A 12,821-nucleotide genomic window follows, 5' to 3' on the forward strand; every position below is an offset into this window, starting at 1 on the left:
ACATGAAAGGATCCAAGAAAATTTGGATACCTAAGGTCACTTAAGCTTGTTTTGTAGGTGTGCCTAGCATCCAAACGGAAAGAAAATATGTGGTATATGGATAGCGGATGCTCTAGGCATATGACCGGAAAGACAACCTTCTTCATAAAGCTTGATGAATATGATGGAGGACTTGTATCTTTCGGTGATGATGCAAAAGGAAAAATAGTGGCTGTTGGGAAAGTTGGTAAAAAATTTTCATCTTGTATAAATGATGTTCTTCTTGTACATGGTTTGAAACATAATTTACTTAGTGTTAGTCAATTGTGTGATTTAGGCTTTGAGGTTATTTTTAGGAAGTTTGTTTGTTTAGTTGTTTGTGAGAAAACTGGAGATATTTTATTTGAAGCTAAAAGATGTAATAATGTGTATGGATTGACTCTTGAGGACCTAAAAGAACAAAATGTGACATACTTTACATCTCTTGAATCTGAAAAATGGCTATGGCATAGAAAGTTGGGTCATGCAAGCATGTACCAAATTTCTAAGCTAGTTAAGAAAAATCTGGTTAGAGGAATTACAAATATCAAATTTGATAAGGATCTTACTTATGATGCTTGCCAATTGAGCAAACAAGTAAAATCCTCTTTTAAACCTAAAGATTGAATCTCAACCAAAAGGCCATTGGAGATGTTACATATTGATCTTTTTGGACCAACAAGAACTCAAAGCTTAGGAGGTAAACACTATGGTCTTGTGGTGGTAGATGATTATTCTAGATTTGGTTGGGTACTTTTCCTTGCTCATAAAAATGATGCTTTCCATGCCTTCTCCACTCTTTGCAAGAAAATTTAAAATGAAAAGGATTTAAAAATTGCCCATTTAAGAAGTGATCACGGAAGAGAATTTGAAAACCAAGATTTTGAAAAATTCTGTGATGACTTAGGAATTTCTCATAACTTTTTATGTCCTAGAACACCTCAACAAAATGGGGTGGTTGAGAGAAGGAATAGAAGCCTTCAAGAGATGACTAGGGCTATGCTTTGTGAGAATGAGATTTCTAAATTTTTATGGGCTGAAGCTGTAAATACAGCTTGTTACATTTTGAATAGGACAATCATTAGAAAAGGGTTGAAGAAAACCCCTTATGAGCTATGGAAAGGAAACCCTCCAAATCTTAAGTACTTTCATGTTTTTGGATGCAAATGCTTTGTGCTTAACAATAAAGAAAACCTTGGAAAGTTTGATCCAAAATCCTATGAAGGAACGTTTGTTGGATATTCTACCACAAGCAAGGCCTATAGAGTTTATCTCAAAGAGCATAGAACCATAGAGGAATCCATACATGTTACTTTTTGTGATTCTAATTTAATTCCTAGTGTTGTGATAGATAATGATTCAGATGGTGAAGAAGCTGGAACAAGTAAAGAAAATCCTAAATCTGCTCCAAATGAAGAATCTGCCAGTCCAGTTTTGTCTCGTTAGATTGAAGAAGACATTTCCATTTTATCTCCTGAGCAGACACGAGAAACTGAAACAGTGAGACACCCAGAAGCTCAACACCACTTAGAAAGCCCAGAGAATGGAAGTCTATGAGGGGTTATCCTCATGACTTTATCATTGGTGATCCATCTCAAGGAGTAACAACAAGATCCTCCACCAAAAGGCAATCCGAACCAAGCAATTTTGCTCTCTTGTCACAAATGGAGCCCAACAATGTCAAACAAGCTCTTGAAGATCCATCTTGGGTCAAAGCAATGCAAGAAGAGCTTGCTCAATTCGACAAGAATGAGGTTTGGACACTAGTACCCCATCCGGATGGTAAGAAAGTTATGGGTACTAAGTGAGTATTTAAAAATAAACTTGGTGAGGATGGACAAGTTATTTGTAACAAGGCTAGATTAGTGGCCCAAGGTTACAATCAAGAAGAGGGTATAGATTTTGACGAGTCTTTTGCTCCGGTAGCTAGAATGGAAGCCATTAGGTTACTTCTTGCCTATGCTGCCCATAAAGGTTTCAAAATATTTCAAATGGATGTTAAATGTGCTTTCCTTAATGGCTTTATTGATAGAGAAGTGTATGTGGCTCAACCCCCCGGTTTTGAGGATAAAGAGTTTCCAAATCATGTTTTCAAACTAACTAAGACTCTTTATGGTCTTAGACAAGCTCCAAGAGCTTGGTATGAAAAGTTTAGTGCCTTCTTGTTGGAAAACCATTTTCAAAGGGGTACCACCGACACTACTTTATTTATTAAAGCATCTAATGATGACATACTCCTTGTTCAAGTTTATGTTGAAGACATTGTATTTGGATCGGCCAATGTATCTTTGTGTGAAGAGTTTGGAAAATTTATGACTAGTGAGTTTGAGATGAGTTTAATGGGAGAGCTAACTTTCTTTCTTGGCCTCCAAATCAAACAAACTCCTAGTGGGACTTTTATTCACCAAGAAAAGTATGCAAAAGAACTTATCAAAAAGTTTGGCCTAGAAAATTCCAAACCAATGGGTACACCAATGCATCCTAACACAAAACTTGAAAAGGATGATGATGGCCAAGATGTGGATGAAACAAGGTATAGAGGAATGATAGGTTCACTTATGTACCTTACCTCCTCTAGACCGGATATTGTTCAAAGTGTGGGTGTATACTCAAGGTTTCAATCTCACTCAAAAGAATCCCATCTTACGGCTGTTAAACGCATCATTAGATACATTAAGGGGACTTGTAATTATGGATTATGGTATCCTAAATCTGATGACTTTTGTGCAGTAGGGTTTTGTGATGCAGATTATGCGGGAGATAGAGTGGATAGACGGAGCACATCCGGCATGTGTTGCTTTCTTGGAAGCTCACTCAACATGTGGTCAAGCAAGAAGCAAGCCACAGTGGCTTTATCCACAGCTGAAGCTGAATACATTTCTGCATCTACATGTTGCTCACAATTAATTTGGTTAAAAACACAGTTAGAAGATTATAAATTAAAGATCAATAGTATACCCTTATTTTGTGATAATATGAGTGCTATAAACATTTCAAAAAATTCTGTGCTGCACTCAAGGACCAAGCACATTGAGATAAAATATCATTTTATTAGAGAGCATGTGCAAAAGGGTACTATTGATATTCAATTTGTAAAATCTGAAGACCAAATTGCTGATATTTTTACAAAATCCCTCTGTGAAGATAGATTCTGCACCTTGAGAAAAAGTTTGGGAATGTTTGATTTAAGTTCTATTGATAACATGTGAATATTTGACTCTGTTCAGTTTTGTCTCGTAGGTTTGGACGAGATAAAAATAAGAGCATGATGGAAGAGCTATGATCGAGGGGGAGGCAACGCAGAATTTAATTTTCATGGGCCCCACCAAAAATCCCTAACCCCACCATGACAGTTTTGTTAGTTCCTCATTTTTTTTGAAAAATAAAATCACAAAGTCTCTTAGTTGTCTTATCAAATCTTGTTGGAAGAAGCATGTTGTCAAATCAAATCTTTCCTTCCAACTAATCCCTTGATTCAAGGAAACTCCTTTTCAGTTTTTTTTTAAACTTCCCTGGTTAATAACCGCGCCCTTAATGGTTAATAACTCCCTCCACTACCTCTTTTCAATCAGCATTTAATGTCCTTCTAACCTCCCTCCACTCACCTCACCCTTCGGCCCTCTCTCTCTCTCTCTCTCTCTCTCTCCAACTTCCATCACCATTCATCTTCTTCATAATGAAAAAGAAAACAGCACCAAGAAAGAGTGAAAGAATTCGCCTCTCTCAAAAGCCTTCCACTCCCCAAACACATACACACATACACATTCACTCCACCTCTTCATCTTCTCTTTCACCTCCCACCAAGAAAACCGAATCAATGAGGCGCAAAGTTATAGCCCAGAAATCTTCTGGAAGGAGAAAAAGTGACAAGAACAAGGAACCAAGCATGGAGGAAGAGGAAGAAGAATCTCATACATCACCTCCTCCATCACCACCGAAGAAGTCCACCCCTCATGCGTCTGGAAAAAGCTCTCAGAAAACCAAAGGTTTCGTGCTTCATGAGACCCGGGAACCCGCAAACCTTGGATCAATGGATTACAAGAATAAATTTCATAAGCCACATTCTCATTTTGATCCTTCAAGATTTTTTACATGTGCATTCTATGAATTCCACAAAGAGATTTTGGAAAAGCGGCATCTGTGTCCCTCATACTTAGTGAATCTTGATTCTCTGGCAGCCAAAGGGATAGATTTACATCCTATGTTTGACAATCTCAAATGGTCTCCATTGCTCCTCATTCACAAAATGGTTTACCCAGGGTTGGTAAGACAGTTTTATGCGAATCTGAGATTGATTGATGGTAGTCTTCACTCCTACGTGAAGCGGGTGCACATTACTCTGAATGCTGAGACCATTGGCTCTGCCCTTGGTTACACGGATGAAGGGCCGAGGGTTTACATGACTGATAAATGGGATGCACACGTTGGAGTCACATACAAGCAAGTTCTTCATCAAATTTGTGAAAATCTGTCTGGACTGGACGGCACTGTTCCTACTCACAAGGCTCTTGGACCAACCAACTCACTACTGCACCGCATCACAACTCACATTCTCACCCCCACAGAGTGGCTCTTATAACAGGATAACAGTATCTGATTGTCTCATAATATTTGCTCTCGTTACTTCATCTTCTGTTTCATTCAGTTATCTCATGACTAGACATATGTGGGAGTCTGTAAAGAGTACAAAAAAGGCTAATTTACCTTATGGAATATTTTTCACATGTATTTTTGAGTACTTTAAGGTAGATTTAACCAATGAGGATGTAGAAAACAAAGTCTCTATGATCAAAGGAGGCGGCGCTGTTCAAAAGGGAAAGAAATCTATGGCTTCAGATGATGACTTTGAAAGCAGGCCATAAACTTCCAAGGCAACCAAATCCTTTAGAGAAATTCTCACAGAATTCTCAAACATGTCCGATCTCATGGTTTAATTTCATAAGTCTGCACATAAACTATCATATGAAAATGAGTTAGCCTGGAAGAAATGTAAAGAGAGGGTTGATCTAATGCTGGAAAGCCTTGAGGAAGATGTGGGTAGTGAGGCAGGGGCCAAGGAATCTGATTTTAATCTCTCTGATGATTAAACTTATGTTTACTGTTTGATATTGGCACACTTAGGCTCAATTTGGTACTTTGTTTTGGCTTGTTTTTCTTGGAACAATAACTCTGTGATACTTTGTAGACACTTTTGGGTTATATTTTACATATTATGCTTCCATGTTATATCTTCTTGCAGGTGCCCCTTTGATGATAAAAGGGGGAGAAAGTGCTGAAAATTGAAATGAAAAACAGGGGATGAACAAGGAAAACAGGGGATGAAATTTTTGTTTGAAAATTCATGATCACCCTTGTTAAAAGGATCAACAAAATATTTGATCTGTTTCACTGTGATTACTGCTGCTGGAAATGCATTTGGTTTATGATGTTTGGCAATGCATTTGTTTTGATTATATGAATGCCTAATTGTTGAGTTATCTTGATGAATATGCATGTCTCTATTGAAATAAGAATGTTCTGATTCATCTTGGTAAACATGCTGGCTTGATAACTTATTTTTGGCAGTTCCTTTGAAACTGTGTAAAATATAGCAGCTGCCATGTTTGATGTGATCATGTGTGTTTCAAAAATATTTTTCTTACCATAATAATATTGCTCTGATATCTTGACTGGAAAATATTTGAAATTTTTTTTAACAACATTTTTTTAGTTTGAGCAGAAAATCAATTTATAATAACAAATGAGTTTTGTATATCATTCAAATCTGCTCATAAATCAAGCATTTAGCATCATGTAATGAATATGCTAAATAACATTGTTACTTGAAGCTTGATTAAATTGTTACAGGTTAGTGCTTCCCTTGATAAGAATGGCATATATTAAGGGGGAGTCTTGTGACAATTTGAAAGAGGGAGAAATACAAATCTTCAAAGGGAGTACTCTATACTCTAATTCTGTGATTTTCTTCCATTTCAATTTTAATAATGTTTGTCATCAAGGGGGAGATTGATGAGTTTGGAAAACTCTAATTTAAATTAATGATGATCAAACATTATTAACAGCAAAATTATTAATTTATCTTTGATCAATATATGTTTATTTTTGTTGTGCAGTTTCCTTAATAGGCCGAACAAAGAAGAACAATTTTAAATAAGCCCATTGGAATAATTCTCTTTCAGCCTTGATGTTAAATTATTGTGATCATAGGGGCTGAAACTATGTTTTGTTTAATTGGGCCAAATTGATCCATTACTTGTTGCAAGCCCAAGTTAAAAATACTTTACCATACACTCCTATGCATGATCCGAAAACAATTCATCAGGAAAGCAAATGTTGATATTTGCCTATGCCTTCCAACGGATCTCAATTCTAACCATGTGGTGGATTTCAAATTCATTCCATTATCATTTATTGCATGGAAACTATGAGAGAGAAATTGATAAATTGATTTGATGGTGATTAGCAATGCTACACGCTACTCCACCTAAGGGAAGTAAAAGCAACTCACTTTAATTAATTTATTCAAATACACTTGATTGCTTTTCTTCATACTTTCTTCTCTCTCATCTCTTTCCTTCTCTTTGGTCCTTACACAGCAAACCATGGAAACTTTGAGCTATCAAAAAGAAGGAAGGGCAAGCTACAAGACCATCTCAATGATGGCAAGAAAACATAAAAAATGTAGTGGCTGAGATTCTTATCACTTGTAGTATAATTTTGTGATGAGATCTTTGCTTCTTCATACCGAAAATGGTTGAAGGAGATTCGACCAGCAAGGAGAAGATCCTTGGAGGGATGGCTTGTCACTGCTTTTGGGTTCACTCATCACAGAAGGTAGCTAGGGTGGCTACGTGAGGGAGGAAGCAAAAGTGGAGCAGAAGAAGCCATCATCATCATGAAGCATCAAGGGCCAGAAATCCATCTTGGAGAGCAAGCCAAGGATGGAGCGCTCGGATTGATGAAGAGTGATGACCAAGGAAGGACTAGAGGTAATTGCATGTTGGGTTTTGCATGGGTTATCTCTTCTCTCTCTGGCCAAACCGGTTTTCTTCATGGAGAAGAAGAAGTTGGCATGGTTTTTTAGCTTCAAAGGTGGAGGCTTCCCTCTTCTATAAAAAGAGAGAACAACTACAGTTTGGAGTAAGGAGAAAGTGTGAGAGTGCAAGGCACAGGGTTCTCAGAGCTACCTGAGCTAACATATTTTCTTCTCCTTTAATGTATTCTGTTTTGTAATTTTTCTGTTTAATTTTGTCATGTCTTGAGTCTCATGGAAAAAGGCAAACAGTGAGGTTTGTATGAAAAAGCCATAGAGCGAAAAAAGGCAGAGAGTGCAAAATTAAAAGAAAAAGCCATAGATGTCCTTAGAGTTCCTTTGTTCATCTATGTTGTGTTTCATGATTCTGTGGGAATCCCCTTGTAAGTTGGGTTAGCACTTTACAGATTGTAATCAGGAAAATTATAGTGAAATTCCATCATGTTTATGATGGAGACTGGATGTAGGCTGCACTGCACTTAGCAGCTGAACCAGGATATATCTGGGTGCAATTTTCTCTCTTCTCTACTTCATTTCTGTTTCTACTGCACAGGAGCAAAAACCGAAAATATCTCGTGTCAAGTGATGAGACAAAAAGAAAAGTCTCGTGGCTGGGGATGAGACAAAAGAAAAAGTCTCGTGGCTAATCACGAGATAAAAAGACAAAAAGTTTCCAAAATCAGTTTCAAAGGTCAGCAAGTATTATCAAGCAAAAAGGGGGCCAAGATTCAACCCCCCCTTCTCTTAGCCACTGGTAACCATCAAAGCTGGCTAATGACAGAGGCTTTGTTAACACATTTGCCACTTGTTCAGTTGATGGAATATGTGTGACAGCAATAGAGCCTTTGATCACCTTGTCCCAAACAAAGTAGAGATCTAACTCAAAGTGTTTAGTCCGATTATGTAGGATTGGATTATATGCAAGCAGCACAGCTGAAATATTATCTTAAAATACAATGGGAGAAGCTGGGCAAGGCTGATGCAATTCAGCCAGAAGATTTTGAATCCAAATGAGTTCCATGAACACTGCTGCCAGGGCTCTATATTCAGCCTCAGTTGAGCTTCGACTGACCGTGGGTTGTTTGCTTCTCTTCCAAGACACCAGATTTGAACCATAGTACACACAAAATCCAGTTGTAGATTTCTATCATCAAGATCACTCGCCCAATCTGAGTTTGAAAAAGCAGAAAAACGTAAATCAGTGCATCTATGAAATTGCAATTTGAGTTCAACAGTACCTGCCAAGTATCTCAGGACTCGTTTAACTGCAACCCAATGTTCTTGGCAGGGGTTGGACATAAATTGACTCAGTTTGTTCACTGAAAAACTGATATCAGGTCGTGTAATTGTTGCATACTGCAACCCGCCCACTATGGAGCGATATAAAGTTGGATTTTCAAAAGGAGTTCCAGCATTGGCAATCAATCTAACAGAGCTTATCATTGGAGTCATGCTTGGTTTGGATTCATTCATGCCATAACGTGTTAGAAGGTTATGTATATATTTAGTTTGGTTCAACGAAATTAAGGAAGTGGAATGTGTTATGACTTCTATACCTAAGAAAAAGTTGAGCTCACCTAAATCTTTCAATAAAAAGGTAGAATGAAGTTTGCTGAGAACAGTTTTTATTTCAGATTCGTTATCTCCAGTGACAAGCATATCATCAACATAAATAAGAACATAAATAGTAGAAGTAGAAGTATATCTAGTAAACAGAGAGGGATCAGATTTTGTTACTGTAAAGCCAAAAGATTGAAGGGTGGAAGTAATTGTTAAGTACCAGGCCCTTGGGGCTTGTTTAAGGCCATAGATGGCTTTATTTAATTTGCATACAAGTTTAGGATTAGAGTGACAGAAAGCTGGAGGTTGGGACATAAACACAGTTTCATGAAGAGTTCCATTTAGAAATGCATTGTGAAAATCATATTGTTGAATTTTCTAACCTTTTGATAAAGTAATGGTTAAAATCATCCTAATTGTAACTGGTTTTATAACAGGTGAAAAAATTTGATCAAAATCAATTCCAGCAGTTTGAAGAAAACCTTTTGCAACCAACCTAGCTTTATGTCTTATGATCTCACCTTTTGCATTCTTTTTAACAGCAAATATCCACTTACAACCAACTACTTTTTCATTTTTAGGTAATTCAACCAAGGACCATGTATTGTGATATAATAGTGTTTTATATTCTGTGAGCATAGCATCTCTCCATAAGGGATTGTGGAGAGCACTTTGAATACTTTTAGGCAATAAATCAAAATTAGAAGAGATTGAGGATTTTGCTACCTGAAGAGCTTTTGGAGTTCTATTACCTGTCTTGGACCTTGTCTGCATTGTATGGATATTTTCTAAAAGAGTGGTTGTAGATGGGGGGTTTGAGGAAAAAGGCAAATCAATGTGAGTAGAAGTAATCGGTATGAGATCCTGGGTAGAAGTTGTTGTCCCATTAGCCTGTGAAGTTGTCTGCATTGGATGTATTTGTTCATGTTCCTCACTATGATGTGTATTACCAGAATTGATGTTGGACATTGAAGATGAAGGATCAACAGAAGAGGGATGAATGGATGCAATCTGAGGTAAAAAATCTAAAGCAGTAGCATTGCTAGTGCAAGTTTCATTAATAGTAGTAGAAAAAAAGAGTGAGATGGAAATTGATGTTCATAAAACACTACATCTCTAGAGACAATTATTTTTCCACTTTTAGTGAGACACCTATATCCTTTTTTATTCAAAGCATAACCTAAAAATAAACAGGATTCAGATCTGTATTCCAATTTATGAGCAGTGTATGGTCTCATGTGAGGAAAACATAAACATCCAAAGATTTTCAAGAAAGTATAATCAGGTTTATGATGATATAATAGTTCAAAAGGTGATTTATAACCTGTAACATATGAAGACATGCGATTTATCAAATATATCGAGGTTGCAAAAGTCTCATTCCATAAAGTTAAAGGAAGTGTAGCAGTAGATAATAAAGCTAAAGCAATTTCGACTATATGCCTATTTTTTCTTTCTGCTAATCCATTCTGTTGAGGGGTATGAGGACAAGTGAGTCTATGAATAATTCCTTCTTGTTGTAAAAATTTAATAAATGTGTGAGAAAGATATTCTCTAGCATTATTAGTTTGAAGTGCTTTAATAGAATATCCTAACTGTTTTTTCATCTGTGTTTTGTACAATTTAAAAACACAAAAGACTTGTGACTTGTTTGTTAAAAAATATATTGTAATGTGTCTTGAATACACATCAATGAATGAAGCATAATATCTAACACCTGTATGAGCAGTGATTGGGGATGGCCCCCAAATATCAGAAACAATCAATGATAAAGGGCAATCATAAGTAGTATTAGATGGAGAGTAAGGTAACCTATGAGATTTTGCTAAGCAGCAATGTTCACATACACCAGAATCAGAAGCATTTTTATTATTCAGAGGTAACGAACAATTAGTTACAATAGACTTTACAATTGGTAAGGCTGGATGACCAAATCTTTTGTGGTAAACATCCAATGTCAAGGTTTGAGTAACAAAAATTTGTGTATTAAATTGTCTAAAGTCTGATTTAGGAAGAGTCACTTTTTCAAAACGATACAATCCATTAATTGCTGTGCCTTAGAGAAGCACTTCTTTGGTAGCCTGAGATTTCACAAAACAAACATCAGGCCAAAACGAAAAATACACATTGTTATCTCTAGCAAATTTGGATACACTAACAAGGTTATGTGCAATTGAGGGAACATGCAGTAAATCATACAAATAATATCTTTTATCTGTTGGTTTATGATGCAAATATGAATTACCAATATGCTGAATTTTAATACCTGAACCATTACCAATATAAACTTGATCTTGTCCATAATATTCTTGTGCTTGTTGTAGGTTTGACGGATCAGGAGTACATTGATGAGAAGCTCCAGAATAAGCATACCAAAATGGATCAGCAATTGTAGCAGGTGTAGCAAGCATTGCTTTGGGATTATGGAATGAAGGAGGTGGAGGGAGTGCATTGTGCATCGAAGAGTTGGGTGAATTTTGTTGTGCATGTTGAAATTGTTGGTCAAATCTAAAATAACAGTAACTAGCAATATGCCCCAACTTGCCACAAATTTGACATTGTGGCCGATTTGAGTTCCAAGAACCTCTTCCTCCACGATTTGTTCTTCCTCCACGCCCTCTTCGACCATAAGTGCCTCTATTAGGTGTAGGCGGTGTGGTTCTTGCATAGGCAGAATCAAAATTAGTCTGAGTAGAAGGTTGGGATTGAGTAAAATTGACCTGTACCATTGAGGGTTCTGATTTCTTGAACCTCTCCACAATATCTTCTTGAGCCATCAAGAGAGCTTAGCTTCAAAGTCTGGAATGGAATAGGGTGGATCTTTGGCAGTGACATATGTCAAGAATGACTGATAATCTTCATTTAATCCATCTAAAATGACATTGGTGTATTCTGCATCAGTTAGAGGAGCTCCAACAGTGGCGAGTGCATCCACCACTTTTTTTATTTGAAGAAGATAATCAAATACTGGACCAGTCTTCTTGATCGATTTCAATTGCAGTTGAAGTTGCCTAATACGAGCTTTTGTTTGTGATGCAAAGTGGGTGTGAAGTCGGCTCCAAATGTCATGTGCAAAAATAAAACCAAGAACTTGATGTTTGAACGAGGGATCTAGTGATGAGTAAAGCCAGGAAGAGATATTGTAGTCATCAAGCCTCTATTCTTTATATGTCTTTGTTTCATTTTGTGCCTTTTCATCAGCAGCTGATGCGTATCTTGTTGGAATCTTCTGTTGGTCCAGGTGATCTTGAAGTTCTTGACCTGAAATTGTAAGAATAGCTGAATGGCGCCAGGTGAGAAAATTATCATCGTTGAGTTTTTCTGGTAAAGGAATAGAAAGGGGCTTTAGAATTGACGCAGAGGATGATGCTTGAGTAGCAGCAGCAGCAGCAGATGATGGATTAGTGTTGATAATTTCTGGCTCCATGGATCTTGGGCGCTATTACCATGTGAGAAATAAAGTCTATACAAAGTAGAGAACAATTGCAGAAAGAAGAAGAAAATGAATGTTAACTATTACTCTCACTCTTTCTACAATAAATTGAAGAGTCTTATTTATACATCAATATTTAGACTCTAGAAACTACTAACTCTAGTTTCAAAAGTAACTAATGTGGTTAATTATTTTTCTTTATATATGCGAAACATGTTTTTGGCGTCAACATTATCGTCAGAAAAATTCGCCGATAACCAATTAGTTTTCCTAGCAGGTGATTTGCTGGAGAGTCCAACGATAATTACCGTCGGACGTAATAAATCTGATAGTAAATATTTATTGGTGATATTTATACCGTCCGATTATTTCTGACAACGTTTTTCCGGTGATATTAAAAATTAAATTATAATTCGTCCCAAATTTTAATGATCAAAATAATATTTTACTTTAATTACAAACATTCCTTATTATCCATCAGTAACGACAACCAAGCAATTAATAAGGTCCAAAAATCACGAGAACTTATCATGACCGTTATTGTCATCATGATTTGTGAAAACACAAGAAAATAGATGCTACGAATGATAAAAATGATGACATGACATAACGTCTACCGACGAATTCAACATCCTACAATTGATTAGCAATTAGTTGGAAATTGGAAGCTCATTATTAGAGAATAAAACAACACAAAGGAGAGGAAGAGGGAGAGGGATATTTTTATTAAATTGTATTTAGTTAAGTCACCAAAAAAAATTGTATTTAGATATGAGA

General features: G+C 36.6%; 1 protein-coding gene across 1 annotated transcript; it reads right to left on the bottom strand.

Moving 5' to 3' along the window:
* Positions 10,669–11,388, bottom strand: LOC110263850. Its single transcript, XM_021105693.1, has one exon. It carries the CDS (start codon positions 11,386–11,388, stop codon positions 10,669–10,671), a length of 720 nt encoding a protein of 239 aa, XP_020961352.1.

Source organism: Arachis ipaensis, chromosome B06 (genome assembly GCF_000816755.2).
Source record: "Arachis ipaensis cultivar K30076 chromosome B06, Araip1.1, whole genome shotgun sequence".
Lineage (NCBI taxonomy): Eukaryota > Viridiplantae > Streptophyta > Magnoliopsida > Fabales > Fabaceae > Arachis > Arachis ipaensis.

What these genes read in the sequence shown, in the direction of transcription:
- LOC110263850 (XM_021105693.1), bottom strand. Translation starts at nt 11,388, where the DNA reads ATGGCTCAAGAAGATATTGTGGAGAGGTTCAAGAAATCAGAACCCTCA.